General features: G+C 41.1%; 1 protein-coding gene across 1 annotated transcript in view; it reads left to right on the top strand.

Annotated features, from left to right (window-relative positions):
- Positions 1-20,794, top strand: part of LOC146773066 (C-type lectin domain family 18 member A-like) — a 195,976-nt gene that overhangs the window by 108,625 nt on the left and 66,557 nt on the right. Inside the window, exon 9 of the mRNA XM_085640090.1 lies at positions 19,997-20,126. Within this exon, the coding sequence (XP_085496216.1) occupies positions 19,997-20,126 (130 nt within the window). The remainder of the gene's footprint in view (positions 1-19,996; positions 20,127-20,794) is intronic.

The raw sequence follows: 20,794 nt of genomic DNA, 5'->3' as shown, positions 1-20,794 counted from the left end.
CTAATTTTTGTCTAAGTGCCCTAGGCCAGAAGTCCCAGAGTTCCATGAGCCCAGAAATAACCCAGTACCACAAGCTCAGAATTACTTAATTTGTATCCCTTTAGAAATGCCACAAGAGCCTTAGAAAGTTGCTGGTAACATTAGATCAGACGTGACTTATTGCCAGCAGACATAAAATGCCACAATGGTCTTAGCTCAGAATTGGCCAGTACAAGAAGTAGCCCAGTATCATTCGCTCAAAATGCTGTGTCATTATCTGTGGAATGCCCCAGTGATTGAGTGCCATCTGCTCAGGAGTTTTGCAGTGCCCAGCCTGTGGTGCCTCAGTGCTATCAACACTGAACAGGACAAATAAAAGCAGCTGATGGCTGCCCAGTTGAGCAACACTAAAGTGCTCCATTATCACCAGCTTTCAATGCCCTATTGCCAACATCCTAAATATACCCTAATGTGGCAGCATATTTTGTTGGGAAAAAAACCACAAAAAGAAATGTGTGCACCATCACATCTGAAATGCTCCATTGCCTTTACGTTAGAAATGTTCCAATATCGTTCTGTCCGAAATGCCCCCCTTTTCATTCATCCTATGAACGTCCCAGATCCTTCATCACAAAATGGAACAAGTTCCATCCGTTTCATAGTACACCACTGACATCCTCTCCTAGGCTCTGCTGTGCCATCACCCTAGAATTGCAAGAGTGCAATCCCCCTTGCTGGTCCACAGTCACATCCGCTTTGAAATGTTCCAATAATATCCGCTCAGAAATGGTGCAGTGCAACCCCCTCAAATTCCCCAGCTAAAAGGCATTTTTTGAAATGTTTCACTCTGCCTTAAACATCAGGCAGAACTTCTCAGCAGCATCCTCAATGATGAACTGCCAGTGCTCAATATTGGCCCGGTGGATCGCTTTTTGATATTATATTGAGTAAAGATTATGCATTTCAAACGGTAATCCTTACAACACACAACCTCTTTCATCCCTTTATGGAAAAGACAGAGCCTAGCAGCAAGGCATGAGCCAAGCTGTGTGTGATGTGCTTTGATTTTAGGTGTTGAATCCGGCATGAGAGCTTCTGAATGCTAGTTGGTCCTGTTTTCTTTTGTATTAGCACTCGGGGTTCTTCCTGGGATCTGGGCCCTGCAAATGACAGTGGGTCGTACTGCATGCCCTCTTTTTTGGCCCATTCAAGAGCAAGAAGCTCTCTGACATCCAAAAGAGGTTCTGTAGCCACACAGAGAAATTTTAGGTTGGTACTCAGATGTGCCCTCTAGACAAATATGGATAAGCGTGTCTGCATACATTGGAAAGTAAATGTAATGTTTCTTGTTGATTGGATGGGGCAAAGAAGTACAAACTTTAGGATACCAAATATTATCATTTTCTTAGTACTGGTCATCAATGTGCCCTCCTTCCCTTGTTGACTTTGGTCAAAATATATAATCCATTGAAATGCAATCTGGTGAGATCCCCATCTCTTCCTCTAGGTGGGTGACCAGCAGCTGTATAGAAGCTCAAAGAGATGGTTATCGTCTGGTATAAAGAGCAGATCCTTTGTACATGTCCATATTAATAGTTTCTGTTCCTTTAGATGGGCTGAGCACTGCTAGAGGTAGTATGGCATTAGCACACATGTCTTTACAAGGTGTATGCCTTTACCATGCATCATTTACCACGCAATGCCTTTCCCCTGTATTGGCTTTACCACTCATATACCTACACTAGGCATACGTTTACAACACACACAGGGTAAGTATATATAAGGGTGCCTGGATACCCCACGGGGATTAGTGCTCTATACACATCAACATAACATAACAAGGTAAGTGTAATTTATATATATATATATATTCACTGAAAAAAACATAGGTTTCAGGGGCGTTATAGTTAGCTGGACATTTCCCTCATACAAAACCCTAGAAATTTCCCTGTTATAGTTAGTTCAGCTAACTATAACTCGCACCCCCGCAATGCACTGCTGATGAAGTCACATATTACATCACTCATGACATGGTCAGTGACATCACTGATGACATCACTGATGACATCTCAAATGGCATCACTGATGACGTCATCCATGTGATAAATTAGTGCATCTTCTCACACCGACTCAAAATTTCAAACGGCCATTTTGACAACCATAGATACTCCAATACCAATAACTACACACCCATTCATTTACTTTTAGGTCTACATACATGTCCACTCACTCACCTGTACAGTCACTCATACTTACAGTCACTCTGTGACATTTATACACCTATATAGACACTCACACGCCGCCAATCATCCATTGAGGTACTGACACATCTAGTCAGTCATGCAAATAATTAATCACAGTCCAATTTACTCACCTATACAGTTAAACACACTCAAGTTCATTTACTCATAAAAATACTAACACATTCTGTGTCTTCCTGCAGAAAAACAAACAGCACATGACACAGATATCCTTGCACTATGGCACATACAGCCACTCCCAAAATCACACACTCTCACATATAGATAGTTATATACTCTTACACACATATACACTGCATTTCACATATGTAGTTACTGACACATGTACAACTGAGATATACATTCAATCACTAACATACCCATACTTACACTCACCCAACCATACAGTCCATCACAGATGCACTCTTAAAACCATGCACCCACTGAATCACCCACTCACACATCTAGTCACAGAGTCACATACACCCTACCCACACAAACACTCAGGCACCCATACAGATACTCAGACAAACAATCAATAACCCATATAGACACTCATATAGCTATTCACAAAACCATGCAGCCACGTATACACCAACACACAGACACATACAGACATTCACACAGTTTAGTCACTAGTCTGCAGTAAGATACATTTAGTGACTCACTTATAGAGTCAGTTACACACCTAGAAAATCATCCATTCACACACTTGTACACCCACTTATTTTTCAACAGGCCTTTCCCTATATATATTACACATATTAAAACTGTTAGGAAACACATACTCAATGGATGATGTCATCAGTGATGTCATTTGAGATGTCATCAGTGATGTCACTGACCATGTCATGAGTGATGTAATATGTGACGTCATCAGCAGTGCATTTCGGGGGCGCGACTTATAGTTAGCTGAACTAACTATAACAGGGGAATCTCTAGGGTTTTGTACGAGGGAAATGTCCAGCTAACTATAACGCCCCTGAAACCTATGGTTTTTTCAGTGAATTTCTAAGGTTTTTTAAATGCTAATTCCTAACTATAACGTGCCTGAAACTTATGTTTTTTTTCAGTGAATTTCAAAGGTTTTTTTAACTGTCAATTCCTAACTATAACGTGCATGAAACCTATGGTTTTTTTCAGTGAATTTCAAAGGTTTTTTAAATGCTAATTCCTATCTATAACTTATCTCTAAAGACATCATGAAAAGCATTCTTTTTTAAAAGTAGGGTGGACATTAGTTTTGTGGAAAAGCATCTTTGTGATTGGTTAAGAAAAAGCAGTTTCAACGTGGAGTACATATCATAGGATAAAATTTGCTCAGCTCAACCACACCTGCTACTTGCATTTGGAAGGCACTGTTGGAACTTAAAACAATCCTGAACTTTTAACCTGCACGTGTCGTTAAATGTTCAAGAAAATGTTGCAAAAAAATATCGTTAAGTTTTAAAAAATTGATGAACTTTTAACCTGCACATGTTGTAGAATGTTCTAGAAAGTGTGTTGATAGAATATGTTGCACTTCTGACTTCTATGTGTTGTAGAAAATTAAAAAAACAGTTCATATGGAAAATTAAAAAGAAACCAATAGAGAAGTTTTGAAACCTAAAAGAATCAAGGAACTATTCTAATTTATTCTTTACATGTATTTATGTGTGCAGCAACAAAATTATAGACACAACAGCACTAGGAAGAGGAAGAAGCAGGGAGTGGGGGGAGGGGGAGATGGGCAGAATGACACACATGCACAATTAAGTACAGCACACATATAGACTAACAATGGCCAAAATGAAACACACCAACAAGAAGCACAAGTCACACAACCCACCAACATCACACCACTAAACGAGCATAGAAGTGAAAACCACGCTGCATTCATACAGGATGTGTACAAAGGCCAGTCGTTGGTGTTGTGGGATGTCTGCGACCGTGGTCATCAAGGATGAGATGCCCAGCATGTGGCACATGGTCGAGTTCACTGTGTGTTATGTTGCCAAACGGCTGCTCCTCCCTCGAGCCCCCACACTTTTGTACGGTGCGCTGTTGTATCTCGTGCACTCGTACGGCACACCATTGTAATGCCTATTTGCGCATGACCTGCTACATTCCAACTACACCATCACAGTGCCGTTTGGAGGTGGTGCATGCCACTTTACAACATCGACTGCTGCGGCTCTTGTAGCAGGCCACACCAGAACACAGAAACACATTTACCGCACTTCCTGTACACGGACATGTCCGAGACACCCCGTTCCCCTTGCCGGATAGGCACACCCCTGCACTGACCTGTGAACCCCAGACCAGCACACGTCCAGTTGTGCATGCAGGAGGATGCATGCGTAGTTACACGTCCAGGCTCACTGCCAACGCTGAGGTGACAGCACACTGTGATGTTGCAGGGCTCGTGCCTATCATGCTAAGACAATGACCACAGGGACACACTTACTAAGATGTGGGTTTGGGGGGCATTGGCGGTCCTGGAGTTGTTAAGATGAGTCTTCTGGCCCTCATCGGTATCCCTGTATCATGCTCATTCACTCTATGGCACCTGTGGGTGTTCTGGTGTGGCTCCTGGCTGTGTTCCCTTTCATGGTGCAGGTAGTTGTCCTGCTTAACACCAGCAGAAAGCAGGTGTAAAATCCCTGGTGCTAACGTGTCTTATCGCTGGAATTTGTTTCGCATTGCAATTGGTGTGAAAGTTGTGATGTGATTTTTTTCGTGTGCAGAACAATATACGAACTGAGCAGTGTATCTCGTCAAGATCCAGCACCTGACGCACTATTCCCAATCAATATAAATACAATGAGATTTCTTAATAGATTTTGTGTGTACACTGTTAGTGCAGCCAATACCTCAGTGCAATTCAATACAGGATTTTAGTATTTAGAATAAATTGGAAAGGTGCACCTCGTGTCTTTTTGCACGAGAACGGCTAGTCTCCATTTCATTATCAGCACTTTAATGGAAGTAAAGTTGAGATAAATCTAACCCACTATTCAGAAGTTGGTGCAAACTGCAGATATCACCAGTATTCCAGCGATAAGTGCCCCAAAATTTAACACCATGGTGGACTCCATCATATAACAGTAATAAGAACAAGAAAGAGTCACACAGCAGTTAAGAGAACAACCAAAAACGTTATTAATTTTTTTTTTCAAACTTTATTTTTTATAATCATAAATATGTAAACGATAAACTATTTTCAAACTTTATTTTTTTATTAACATATATATGAACGATAAACTAATAAACAAAATGTAACAACCATAATACAAAACAACAAGGCGGAACACTCCTGTGGAGACCATGGATGTCGACGACAGACCTGGAAAATCAGAAAGATTGTTAAAAAAACAACAACATGGTATTCTCAACAAAATACCACAATAAACAAATCACAGATATATAAAATGCATAAAGCTAACAACATTTTATAAGTTTAACTTACAAAAACTGTAAATGTTGCCGCTTTAAAATATTTACCAAATCTGAGGAATTTTTTTTTGCAGAAGGCACCACGCCCACAACGTTTTACTTCAGTGGTGAGGAAATTTTTTACTTTTCCCAAGGGGCAAACAAAGACCAATGCCACCTTGAGCACGTGCAAGAATTGCAAAAGAGTTCTCTCACGAGGGGATCCTAACAAGAAATACTCGTACGGCACGGCAAGTATGATGAAACACCTAAGGACCCTTCATCCGAACAATCTTGCACGAGAAGAGTGCAAACAGATGAGGAACACTCCTATTCTGTATCTGTAAAAAAGAATCACAAATAAAGGTATATTAATAACTTTCAAAATTATACTATTCCATTACTGTACAAACACATTGAATATAAATACTGACTAAGAAACCATGTCCCTGAACCACAAGTGTGACGATGGTTAAAACACTACATGCATAGTGCATACTACTTTAAAGCAGTTCATGCCCTAAAGCCTACCTCACTAAAACTCTACATGCTAACTGACTAAATGATTACAGTACTATAAGGAGACACACTGGGTGAGTGACAGGGTGTTTGCTAGAAGAGTATGAAAACTAACTAGGGAATTGAAGGTGTGAAACACAACTGTGTAGGTGATTAGAGGAGTGCATCCATACTGCATAGGCATTTAAAGCAGTCCATGTGCTAAGGCCTGGCTCACTGCATGACTAGTTGGGTACTGACTGAATGATTAGAGTACAGCAAGGAGAGTGCCTAGGTGAATTTATAAGTGCTAGGCTTTTCGCACAGGGAATGGATTAGTACTTGGTACTGAATGGGTCACTAGAGGAGTGCAAAGGCAGTGAAAAGTGCTGGACTGTATGGATACTGACTAGGAAATTGAAAGTGTGAAAGACAAGTGTCTAGGTGGTTAGAAGACTGCATGCATAGTGCATAGGGGTTTGAAGCAGTCCATGTGCTAAGGCCTGGCTCAGTGCATGAATACTTAGGCACTGAGTGAATGATTAGAGTACTGCAAAGATAGTATCTTGGTGAATTTATAAGTGTTTGGGTTTTAGCACAGTGAATGGATTAGTACATGGTGCTGAATGGGTCACTAGAGGACTGCAAAGGGAGTGACAGGGTATTTCGTGGAAGTGTATGGATACTGACTATGGAATTGAAGGTGAGAAAGACAATTGTGTAGGTGGTTAGAGGACTGCATGCATAGTGGATAGGGGTGTGAAGAAGTCCATGTGCTAAGACCTGGCACAGTGCATGAATACTTAGGCAGTGACTGAATCATTCGAGTACTGGAAAGAGAGTGTCTTTGTGAATTTATAAGTGTTTGGGTTTTGGCACAGTGAATGGATTAGCACATGCTGTTGAATGGGTCTCTAGAGGACTGCAAAGGAAGTGACAGGGTGTTTCCTGGAAGTGTATGGATACTGACTAGGGAATTGAAGGTGTAAAAGACAAGTATATAGTATGTTAGAACACTACATGCATACTGCATAGACATTTGAAGCAATCTATTTGGTACTTAGAAACTGACTAAATAATCAGACTACTTCTAGGACAGTGCTTAGGTAAAACTTTTAAATTTTCAGTTCTGCCACAGTGAACAGAATAGTACATGGTACTGCACCTTAGTGTCAAACCCTGACTCATTTTATAAATGCATAGGCAAAGACTACCTTCTAATGCTACTAAAACTTGACAACATGACAGGTTTTAAAAGAGTTATCTGCTAAAAAAAATACACGATGTTACCAAATGCTTCTCTCACAGTGCTTCCCAAATGCACACAGACTCACGGTGTGATTCTAGACAACAACCACTATACCTAGGAGTTTACCAAAAATCATTCACTACTGTGGAAGTGGTAAGGGAACTGCACACAATCTTCATATTTCAGGACTGCACTTTTATGTCAAAGCCTGACTCATTTAATCAAAGCATAAGCAAAGACTGGCTTCTAATGCTACTAAAACTTGACAAAATGACCAGTTTTAAAACTGTTACCTGTCAGCAAATACACAACTTTACCAAATGCTTCTCTCACAATCCTTACCCAAATGCACACAGACTCACAGTGTGATTTTAGACAAGCAACACTATCCTAGGAGTTTACCAAAACTCATTCACTAGTCTGGAAGAGTTAATGGTACTGCACACAATCTACATATTTAAGTACAGCTCATCAGTGTCAAAGCATGACTCATTTAATCAACGCATATGCAAAGACTGGATTCTAATGCTACTAAAACTTCACAACGTGACAGGTTTTAAAACAGTTATCTGTCAGCAAATACATGATGTTACCAAATGCTTCTCTCACAGTGATCCCAAATACACACTAACTCACAGTGTGATTCTAGACAAGCACCACTATCCCTAGGAGTTTACCAAAACTCATTCACTACAGTGCAAGTGGTAAGGGAACTGCACACAATCTACATATTTCACGACTGCAATTTACTGTCAATGCCTGACTCATTTAATGAAAGCATAAGCCATAACTGTCTTCTAATGCTACTAAAACTTGACAACATGACATGTTTTAAAACAATTATCTGTCAGCAAATACAAGATTTTCCAAACACTTCTCTCACAGTGGTTCCCAAATGCACACAGACTCACAGTGTGATTCTAGACAAACAACACTATCCCTAGCAGCTTACCAAAACTCATTCACTACAGTGGAAGTGGTAAGGGAACTGCACACAATCTTCATATTTCACGACTGCACTTTAGTGTCAATGCCTGACTCATTTAATCAACGCATAAGCAATGACTGGCTTCTAATGCTACTAAAACTTGACAACGTGACAGGTTTTAATATAGTTATCTGTCAGCAAATACACGATGTTACCAAATGCTTCTCTCACAGTGGTTCCCAAATGCACACAGACTCACAGTGTGATTCTAGACAACAACCACTATACCGAGGAAAAGGCCCGCCGCGATCGCGTGGTTCTCAGTGACAAACTGGTTTCCTGTTGTAAGGCAGAGATATGGCATGGGTGATGGCATGGACTCTGCTGCCAAACCCACTTGGGATTCTATGCAATATAAATTAGAGGCACAATGTGAAGCCCACTGAGGTAAAACAGATTTGCAGGACTACCAAGCACAGAATGCCTTGCGACTGTGCGGGGCTTAATTTGAATAAAAACGTGACTGCAACTCACTTGTTTCCTTACTTTGCCAGTGAACAAGGGTGTGTAGCCCGAAACACGTTTGGCTTGGGCAATCGTGGCACCAGATCTGAGCCGCACCTGATGCCCCTGCAACTTTGGATGCAATTTCCATTTCGAGAGGCCTTTTCCACATGGTGTAAAAATTGTTGGATATATATATATATATATATTTCTCAACACAATCCCACCAAGGCTGCCGAACACTTCGACGGGTGCTCCATGAACGGGGGTGGAACCCGTATCTGTAAGTAACAACCAGGTGACACTGTGGAGCACTCACGGGATAGTTTTTAATGACTTGAATTTCGCAGACACGTTTCGGAGTTTATGCCTTCTTCCGTGCGGTCACATCATCAAACAATAAGCTAAGTGTTGATTCGCTTTTAGCCCCCATCAGTTGTTCCTATTGGCGGGGCTTTAGCCATCGTGGCACCAGATCTGAGCCGCACCTGATGCCCCTGCAACTTTGGATGCAATTTCCATTTGGAGAGGCCTTTTGGTGTAAACATTGTTGGATATATATATATATATATATACATACATATATATATATATATTTCAAACCAAAGTGCCCTAAAGCATTTCAGAGGGCACTCGACAGCGTTTAACCATCAGGCATTGAGATGCAGTTCGTCTCCCAGCTCCAACTGTAATTAATCTTGCCAACGCGTTTCAAGGCTGCAAGGCCTCTTCTTCATGGGCTGCTGGAACATTCATTAACGGCTCACACCACCTCATTTCCGGCATTATTTATTTCTTTAATGGCCCCCAGTGGGCGTCTGCTTAGTGCAATCATTGTACTGCATGATGGGACATAGAGTCCGTGGTGTGGGCAAAAAGTTTCACTTGGGTAAGTTCAATGTTCGTTCCTTATTTAAAAAGCAATAATTTTTACCTTAGTAGGCATCGGAGCAAGAAGACTCACTTAATTTGCATATTAAACGCTGTGCTGCAATGGTGTCGAACAGTACAACACCTCAGCCTCTGCCACTGGCGATAGTGCTCCTCTGCACGACCGGGCCGCCGTGTGTAAGTATTTCAAACCAAAGTGCCCCAAATGATTGCTTTTTAAATAAGGAACGAACATTGAACTTACCTAAGTGAAACTTTTTGCCCACACCACGGACTCTATGTCCCATCATGCAGTACAATGATTGCACTAAGCAGACGCCCACTGGGGGGCCATTAAAGAAATAAATAATGCCGGAAATGAGGTGGTGTGAGCCGTTAATGAATGTTCCAGCAGCCCATGAAGAAGAGGCCTTGCAGCCTTGAAACGCGTTGGCAAGATTAATTACAGTTGGAGCTGGGAGACGAACTGCATCTCAATGCCTGATGGTTAAACGCTGTCGAGTGCCCTCTGAAATGCTTTAGGGCACTTTGATTTGAAATATATATATATATATTATTTTCCATTTGCGTTAAGCATCAAGTAAGTTTTCTTGGCATTACAGACTGTATTTCTACGCGTTTCGGCATTGCAAATGCCTTGTTCACGGTATACATTTAGCGCTCAAAATGGAATTTTAAACGTTTTTTAAAAAAACAGTGATTACATCATTTCCTTCCCCATACGTGTGTGTGTGCCCCATAGCCTCTTGGGACTTGTAGTAACAATGAATCTATTTACAACTCAGTTTGTGAAAACGTGGAAAAAAGGTACTCAAAATATACATGAGTGGCCCTTTGTTAATTCAAATATCTGTTCCTGGTCAGGAGATGTGTATGTTTATACATTTATGAAATTTGATGACACTTACAAAATATTAAAAAGAAACGATTTTTTTTAGAAAGACAATATCTTGGAGAATGATTTTGGGATCGATTTGCAGCTTCAATCTATCGATCTTGATTATTGTCTAAATTGGATTTACCAGTTGATCCTAATTGTCCACGTTATCTTGATAATCTCCATTTTGATCTCATGTTGGTTTTTATTATCAATTTCTTTATATATGTTTCTTTATACACAAATAAAATTGCAATTATTTACAAATGTACATACAACTCCTCTGATTGATTCAGACCAAATGGCATCATACTTCTCATATTAATGATGTGTCGTGACTCTTTCTGTCGGAGGATTTTCTCCCTGTTTCCTCCTCTCGTATTGTATGGTACTGTTTCAATTCCATAAAATTTAAGACTCGTCCAGTCACTTTTATGGCTTGTCTCCATGTGCTTTGCCACTGCGTTGCTCCTATCTTTATTTGTTGTAGCCCTAACATGCTCCAGGATTCTTTTTTTCAGCTCGCATGTGGTGCTACCAATTGCAAAGTCTGTAAAATTGCTAAACCAATGACTGAGTTGACAATGGCTAACAAAAAAAGTTGGAAGATTCAGGAACTAATCACATGTAAAAGCAAGTACACAATCGATGTGATAGAATGCCCTTGATAGAATGCCCTTGATAGAATGCCCTTGCACTCTTAAATATGTTGGTAGCACCACATGCGAGCTGAAAAAAAGAATCCTGTGGCATGGGTCGTATGCCACTGAATCTAGCGATGCTAAAACCTTTGAAAGTTTTTACAGAGCTCTATAAAAGGAAGGTATATCCTATACTAGCACCGGGGAATAGAAGACTGGATTGAGGAAGGTCATTGCCATCTAGGACCAGATGTCTGTAGGGAGTTGAAAGCGGATATCATCTTGGAGGAACTAATGTTTGCACTGCGCTCAATGGCAGCAGGGAAGGCGGTTGGGCCCGATAAAATTCCCCTCTAGTTGTATAAAGTTTTAAAGTTAGCTCCATTTTTTGCTACATCTTTTCGTAGGAGTACCACATAGAGAGGAATCCCGTGCGTCTTGGCAGGGCACGAATATTATTGTCTTTCCAAAAAAGGGAAGCCCTTAGATAATCCAGCCTCATATTGACCTAGCTCCTTGATAAACTCCGATGCCAAACTGTATTCAAACATTTTAGCACTGCGCTTGAGGGGATCATAGCTAACCTGGTCACACCATGGCAAGACGTATTCATACCTGGCAGAGGAACAACGGATCATATTAGATGAGTGGTAACTTTATTTAATATTGTTGAAATAACAGGAGATCTGATGGCTATGATCCGCCTTGATGCAGAGAAAGCGTTTGATAGTGTTATTGGGGTATCTGTGGTGGGTTATGGAGCGAAAATGATTTGGTCCATGCTTTATTAAAGCCATATGGGCTGTATATACTACCCCCTATGCTAGGCTGCAAATTATGGGTCAAGAGTCAGGAGAACTGAAATCACAAGAGGGATTAGGCAGGGTTGACCCTGCTCCCCAATTCTGTTTGCCCTCTATATAGACCATTTTATTCTACAAATTGCCAAAAGTCTAGGTTTAATGCCGGGTAGCATTAACGGATACGACACTAAGGTATTGGCATATGCAGACGACATAGCAGTGATAACAGTAGATTCTGAGAAGGCTATAGTCAGGATTGAGCAAATCACAGGGGAGTTCGGGTGGAAATCTGGCTATTTACTGAATAGTGAAAAACCTCAGATTATCTGTGCAGACACTGTTGTATTTACAGATGCTTGCCGCACAGACACATCAACTTATCTAGGGATTGAAATCAGCCCTATGGTATCTACTATCTACCACATGAATCTGCAGCTTCTGAGTGGTAAGGTTAACACAGAGTTAAGGTATATAAATGGGCTGCACTTATCTATTATTGGTAGGTTCAATGTGTTGAAAACTTTAGTATTGCCTAAAGTTTTATTTATTTAGGTCTATCTCTCTCAAGGTTGACGGTCCTTACTTGAGAATTTGGATGCCATTTACTCCCATTTTATTTGGTAATGTCAGAAGATCAGGAGATCTCTTAAGGTTTTAATCCTTCCACTGGAACAGGGAGAGAGGACAGCTCACAGTTTATTTTATTATTGGGCAGCTCTTCTCCAACAGATGAGGGTATTGATTACCAAAGGGAGTGGCAATGGGGAAGAACAACGACATTGTGTCATTCAACCTGCCATTTATGAGCTGGCACTTGGCAAAGCTGCTTGGGGGTGCCTCCTTCGACAAGTCGAGCCGAGTTACTTTTAAAAAGTGCAGTTCAAGACTGTGACCACTGCCTGGAGAGTCTAGAAGAAGGTTCAAAAGCCGATGAAGATTAAGCGATACAATAGATATACTCCTCCAGGGCGATCACTGATTATTTTAGCCCATTTTTATGATGTAATAGGTAAACAATAGGAACAATCTAGGCTCATCAAGGTCTAGGATCTTTACGCTGCCGACCACATGTATTCCTTTGTGGAGCTCCGACAGGATTTTGGGCTAACTGAAGGATCTTTCATTAAGTATTTACAAGTATGGGAATTTTTGAGACAAGTCAGGGACAGTGAGATATCATTAGAAAGGATACTCTTTTTGGAGATTATAAGTCATCTGGATTGTAGGATAGGAGAAATATATAATCTTTTAAGGGTAACTAGCCCAGATGATTTGGAGCAGACAGAAACAACCTGGATGAGGAAACTAGAAGGGGATGTGGATTTGTATATGTCCATAAGGCTGGATGCAGAGGTTTTCTCTCAACTAATCTGAAAGCTAAGCATTATAAAATTAATTTTTAACCTGTAGTACACTCTGGCGAGGCTGTTTGGTTGGGGTAAGAGTGAGTATGACAAGTGTAGCAGGAGTGGGGAAGGCCCTGCAGACTTGATTCATATGTTTATGGGTGTGAGAAGAGGCTATCTTTAAAGCAAGATATTGAGCTATATTGGAAAAAGCTGTTTGGGAGGGAGATACGTATAAGCCCATCAATGATGCTCTTTGGATACAACAGTCGAATGGATAATGGCTTGACCCTGACCAATTTTGTATTTTGATGTTTGGCAGTTGCTCAATTGTTAATCACTACAGTCTGGAAAAGTGCAGAACTTCCCACGTTTCAGACATGGCTGGGATGATTAATGGGCATCTACAATGTGGAAAGGTCCTCCTTGTGCAACTGTAAGGGTAGGGGAGCTAGGAAACAGGGCAAAAAAATCTGGCTCCCTATGATTAACTGACTGATGGACTCCCATGGAGGTATTGATCGGCAATTTCTGAGTAGATTACGGGGTAGGTTTTGTTTTTGTTTTAATGATGGTATTTTATTAACAAACCTGTTCGGTGTTTATTATGAAATGGAAAAGTGAGGGGAGGTTATTTTTTTCTTTGCTTTGTTACTATGATGTCGGTATAACAGCAATTTGATCTCAAATTGATTTCATCGTATTTCATTGTATGTTCTTCGCTTTGGGTAATAAATAAAAAATGGAAAAAAAATAGTAACAATTCATCAAAAAATAGCAGAAACCAGTGAATCGCAACAAGAATCCGAGTCTTTAGAGAAAGTGACTATAACCAAACCCATTGCCCATCCACTTAGAAGATGGATAGCTACCCCTCGTCCACCTCCAACAACTAATCTGAAAGCAGAAGATCTTCAATGTGTGATCTGTGGTTAGCCAGAACAAGGGCCAAAGGGACTGACGAAAGAAAAAAGTTCATAGTATGTTATTCTCAATGGGCAAACATGTTTTTATTTGCAGCTAGTTTCTTCCAAGATGTCATTTTTAGACGAGTAGCTGAGCTAACCAGCGAAGTGAATGTATTTGCAGTGGATTTGTATTCCCAACCAAACTGCATGTGGGCATACATTCAAAAATATGAATATTCAAATCGCTCCCAGCAGCAAAGTAACTGCAATCCTTCAGTTAAGTTGGCACTCTTTGAAAAAGCAAATTAAGTTGTAAAGCCACTCTTGAGTGCTGGCTACTGGTATACACTCGGTGAGATCAAAGAAATAATGGTCAACATTGATGAAACTATATTAATCCATAATAATGAAATTAAGATTTTTGTACAATGACAGAATTATTTGTTGTCAGTCTAACAAACAGAATGTTCCACTTATGGTGTTCTCAGCTGATGTGACTCGTGAAGTTCTTGTGCCAAAATAAGATCGCAGGATGCTGTACCAATGAAGTAGCAGCTGATAAACAAGCTGTGTCAGCTGTAGGCATAAACAAACGAAGCTGCAAACTTTTAGCCCAACTGCCTTGCCAATGTGTGCAAAATAACTACAAGCCATCAGCACGTCTTTCTACCAGAAAGTTTCAAAGTGACTGAGGACATGGATCTTCTTCTACCAGATGCTCCGGTCCGCAAAACTGATCTAACAATTTATCACATTGCTCATTTGGTGCGGACTGAAGGATACATAAAAGCTAGTTCCTCTATGGCTGGAATTCATGCTCTGATCTCCCATAATACTGTCTCACTGTTGAAGGTTGGGTTTTTACCATTAATGCCATCTCCAGTCACAAACTATGCAACAGTATACACAGCTCAAAAAAAATTCCAAAATTTGCATGCTCAGCTTTAAGATCAGCCTGTTGTACCAAATTCCTGCAATGGAGGTGTTTTCCTTATTGTACCGGACAGTTTTTTGGAGCAATCCAGTAGAATTTGATGATCTTTATCCAATGATGGGCATTTTCCACATGACAAAAGTTGTGTTGCGTTGTGCAGCAAGTTATCTCAGTGGATGTGACATAGATGATGCACTTATTGAGGCTGAAATCTTTGGAAGCAAAACTGTCCAGTCAGTATTCAGTGGAACTCATTATGTTTGTCCATTACAGGGTATGCTCATCATATCTGAGGCTATAGAAACATTGTGTTTGAATCCATTCTGGAACAAGAATGGCAATTTTGGTTTTGCATATCTTGTCTCAGAAGTGGACATGGCACAGGGCGCACTTCATTCAAAAGACATAATGCAAAGCCAAGCAATGTTCAATACACTCAGTTCCAGATTAGAAAACCTGAAAAACAAGTTAGTAGAGTTTGTGAAAGAGTGAAGAAAAATCATAACTTTGCAAGCACAGGCGAAATGTTTTACACATGATAGCTTCATGATAAACTTGGTACATGCTGATGGGGAACGTGATTGGAAGCTGCATGTGAAGACTGTGGAGTCAACTGTTTAGTGCGTTTCACGAAACTACCTGAGATATGGGCCCTGGTATTTGGAAAGAGTGAAGAAGCTAGAGGTGGACAAAAACAGAAAATTCATCCAAAGACATTTTGTGCTGAAAGACACAGGGAAGGTTCAATGCTGCGGCTCCAGATATGAAACTGGAACAGAAAATCCAGAGATCACAGAAAAGCTCCAAGGGAATTGTGGGTCAGGCACGTCAAAGTAAATATGTTGCTCAATGACATCCAGTTTACCATGAAGTCCTTTCTATTCACAATGTTTTCAAAGAGATGACAAATTCAAAATTAAGAGACCATCGTGAAATTGTTCCTCACCACAAACTTGTGGGGAAAAAGGGGAATGTTTTAATAAACTTGTTGACAGACTACATCATTTCATGCAGCAGTAAGAAAACCCCTTTGTAATGACTGAGCCTGTGTGATTACACAACTCTGGGACAAAACAATATGTGGATAACAATATAAAGACACATCTACTAGATTTCCTGAAACATGGATCGAAACTATACACAGAATGGAAGAAGGAGAGATTTGTATTGAAAGAGAAAAAGCTGTTTGACCTAATCACTAAAGCTAAACTTCCACGCTTTAATTGCCATAGTAAGAGTTTTGTCCAACCAGCCACTACAAAACAGGTTACCCAAAAAACCAACTTTTGCAAGTACATAGATGGCTGTAGCAAAAGAAAGGGGTGAATATATCCAGGACATTCTGTCGAAAATGACGGAAGGGTTGCTCTGAGGAGCTATTTTCTGTGTCTATAAGACTACTTAACCCCCAAAACCTATGTTTTGACACCAAAATGAAGTATATAAGTCTCATGGTTCCTGAAATATTACATTATTTACATTATTTATTATTATTATTGCACCTTATACAGTGCACGACTACCCCCAACGGAAGTGTCTCAGCGCTAACAGTGGATGGAGAGTGGTAGTAGCTGGTAAGAATAGCTCTAAGGTAGGCCAAAAAGCCAGGTCTTCAGTCTTCCTAAATAGAGGTTCTGATTTGGCTTTCCGTAGGTGCTCCGCCATGGAGTTTTAAACAGAGGCGGTTTTAAGGGAGAACGATCGGCCACCAAGCCTGGCTTTTGCGAAGTGGGGAGTAACTAAGAGTTCCTGGTGATTTGACCTTAGAGCCCTAGTCTGGTGGTATTTCTGAAGTCTCTGCTTCAAGTATTGACAGTCAATGTCTCTTGCTGCCCTGTAGGTGAGGGTCAAAGCCTTAAACTCTATCCTCCTTTTAACAGGCAGCCAATGTAGGCTATGCAGATGGGGGGGAAATGTGGTGGCGGAGTGGCACATTTCTGATGAGCCTAGCTGCCACATTCTGAATAACCTGTAGTTTCCTGATCAAATAGGCTGGGAGACCCAAATACAGACTGTTGGCATAGTCTAGCTGAGAGGTGATCAATGCGTGGACCACCGTTTTCCTACAGTCCATTGGTAGGAGATGGAGGAATCTCCGCAGGGATTTCAGTTTCCAGAAACATGAAGAGGAAACTTGGCATATCTGGGCCTTGTCCGAGAGGGTAGAGTCAAATTTGAACCCCAGATTCCTAGCAGAAGAGACTGGAGAAGGAGGAGAATTGAGCTCCGCTGGCCGCCAGAGATCGGCTCGTGGAGGGGAAGGCTGATTAAAGAACAGAACCTCTGTTTTATCTGTATTTAGCTTCAAACAGATGTCAGTCATCCGAGATGAGATGTTAATCAGACACTGTTTGAAGTTGGTGAAAGCTGCCTCGGAGTGATCCCTAAAAGAGAACACAAGCTGAGTATCATCAGCATACGAGACAACCCTTACACCCCATTGCTCGACTAGTGAGGCAAGGGGAGCGAGGTAGACCTTAAAAAGGGTCGGGCTCAGGGCCGAGCCCTGAGGAACTCCTCACACAAGAGGGAGAGCGGAAGAGACATGAGGTCGGAGAAGGATTTTCTGGGAACAGCCCTCAAGAAAGATGCGGAACCAGACTAAAGTGGTTCCCATCACTCCCATCTCTTTGAGCCTCTCTAGAAGGATCCGATGTGAGACCGTATCAAAAGCTGCGGACAAGTCCAACAGCACTAGCATTGCACAGCTACCCTGGTCCAGAGTTCCCCGTATCGTTTCCGCCACTTCAAGCAGAGCTCTCTCTCTCTGTGCTGTAGCCTGACCTAAATCCCGACTGGGAGTCATGGAGCAAGTTGTTGGATTCCAGGAATTCAGATAGTTGTCTCTGCACTTCCTTCTCTAGAATCTTAGCTGGCGCTGGCAGGAGGGAGATAGGCCTAACGTTTTTAAGTTCTGCCAGGTCTGCATCTTCTTTCTTGAGGATTGGCTGGACCAACGCCGTTTTCCAGATGGATGGGTAGATGCCTGAATTCAGAGATGAATTCCAAATCAAGTTTAGTGAGGGATTGAGTAAAGGGGCCAGCAGTTTGAAAAACCTGGCCGGGCAAGGGTCAATCAGAGATCCAGATTTGGTTTTATTCAGTTCAGTGAGGGACGCTTCAGGGCCAAACCAGCAAAATTCAGGCCACACGCCTGTGTGGTGGGGGTTAGGTGGAGGTAAGGCTGACAACCCTGTCGGAGTAAACAAAGAGTAAATGGCCTGAACATTCTCCTGGAAGAAGAAAGAAAGATCTTCACACAGGGTGGCTGAAGGCGCAATGATGCTTTTTGAGGCCCCAGGTCTAATTAAGCCCTGCTAGACATCCGCCAGTTTAAAAAATGTTGTCAGGAAAAATTTGGCCCCAATCAGCAATGTCTACCCAAGATAAATTACTTCTCTAATGATCCAAAAACAGAAATAAAAAATTAAAATCTCTGGACAACAATTTATTTTATGGGGATTTATGAGGGGGCCACGATTAATACTCTAACCCAACCTAAAAACACCAATACCACCCTATACCCACCTCTAACCTAAAAACACCCTTACCACTCTATACCTATCCCTACCCTAAAAACACCCTTACCACCCTATGCCCTTACTCACCCCTAAATCCTAAAAATAACCTTACCACCCATGGAAAAGGATGTGTGGTAAAGGTATGTTGTTGCCAAAACAGTGTTGTAATGGCTGTCCCCCTTGCTAGATGATTGTGGAAAAGTTTGATTGGCCTTTCTCCTGGAGTTGGCAGCTGAACAAGATCGTACTTGGGAATGCTAGCTTGGAAGTTGGACAACCAACACTGAGCAGTTATGGTCTGCAAGCACCTAGGAACATTACTTTGAAAAGGGAGACTTTCAATCCATCAGTTAAGTCTGGTGCTAGAGATTTGTAGAATATTTTGATCCACTATGACATGTAAAGTTTGGCTCAGACCTTGGACACACTGATCCTGGGAACTGCCTCTGTTGTCTTGGATAGGCTTATAGCCCAAAGCAAATGAAGAAGGGATGCAGATATGGATGATTTATGGGAATGAATGAACAGTGACTCGTCTGTGTTGCTACATGTTGTGTACCAAATGTTTACAATTTTCACCCCAAAGAATGCCAGAAGGCTGAGCCCAAATTGTTGCTTGTCAGGATTGCAGGACTACTTTGTGAATGATTTTGAGCAGTTTCAGTTTCGATTTGTTTGCCTCTGTACTTTAGTGTCCTCAAAATCGACTTAGAGAATTGTGCTCATTAATTCACTCCTGTCCTGATGATGACCTTAGAAAGAGTAGATGTCGAAACACCATCAATTACAAATGCAATATAGACATTGATTGACCCAACTCAGGAGTCCAGAGTCATTCGTCTGTTTCATTTTGTTTAACTGCACTTGCCACTTTTTTATTCACCTTGTACTCTTTCAGTATTTGAGCGCTTTTTTATGCAGTCAAAATGTTTTTTTCTCTACTTATATCAATCTTGTTAATAAACTGTATTAAGTATCCTAATGCAGTGATTGGTTTTAATAACTATGAATTATGCTCTGTATTCTTTATTGCATAATTAATGTCGCTAATGTGGGTCGAAGCTATATCCGTTACCTGTTTGAATATTATTTTACAACAAAGTCTACAGTGAACCATTGTTGTCTTGTATTTACTAGTGTCCCGGGTTCCTGTTTTAGCAGATTGGGCATACCTTTACTCTGTTTATAAAGCTCCTAGCCCGAGAATCAATCCACCTGGCATTCTTTTGGACTCATTGCTTCCGCGTGTTTCCACTTCCACAGGAAAAGGGAGGCGTGCTGGCTCAGATAAAGAATCAAAAGGTTCAGGACATCTTGGCGTTTTACCTCGGGCGTTTAGAAGCCACCAATGAGGTTACAGATATGGACTTCGAAACGAGAAACTTTTGGATTGGTGAGTGAATTTGGAAGAGCTCACATTGTAGCCAAATAGGCCTTATCGCGCAGCAAGAAGCTTAGCTGCATGAGCTGAGCTCGCTAAAATGTACCAAGCAAGCGTGCTAGGCGTTTGTTTTAAAATGTTTGACACTTTAGTAATTCCTACGCTTGATTACCATTACGCATGGAAAAGACGCACCGGGTTTACAGCTAGTAAAAATAACTTATCAATGTTCTTCTCACATTGTTTGTTTGTGATATATATGTATATATATATATATATATATATGTATATTTATTTATTTATTTATTTATTATTTGGCGGGTGCGGCCAACACCTCAAACTCTGAGTTTTCCTAATGAATTATGAGAAATTACCTACCCAATGCCTATGTTTCCCAACTGTAATGGATTTTACTAAATCTTTTCACTCGGTTTACTTTGGCAGGTTAAACCTGCCTCAATTCACAACAGGAAAATTGCAGAAGTTCAGTGTTTACCTCAAAACTTATGAAAGATGAAGAGGGAGGGAGAGCAAGACCAGGAAGGTGGAGGCTGTAAAAACAAATTGCTCTGATACAGAGAAACATAGGGGCATATTTACAAAAGAAGTGACGGAGCGCGACGTGAGCCTCCTTGGCTTAACGCCGCGCTCCACCACTTCTGAAATGCAGAGCTGCACCC

The sequence above is a fragment of the Triturus cristatus genome, chromosome 12 (genome assembly GCF_964204655.1).
Source record: "Triturus cristatus chromosome 12, aTriCri1.1, whole genome shotgun sequence".
NCBI lineage: Eukaryota > Metazoa > Chordata > Amphibia > Caudata > Salamandridae > Triturus > Triturus cristatus.
This window is presented reverse-complemented; position numbering and strand designations above follow the sequence as displayed.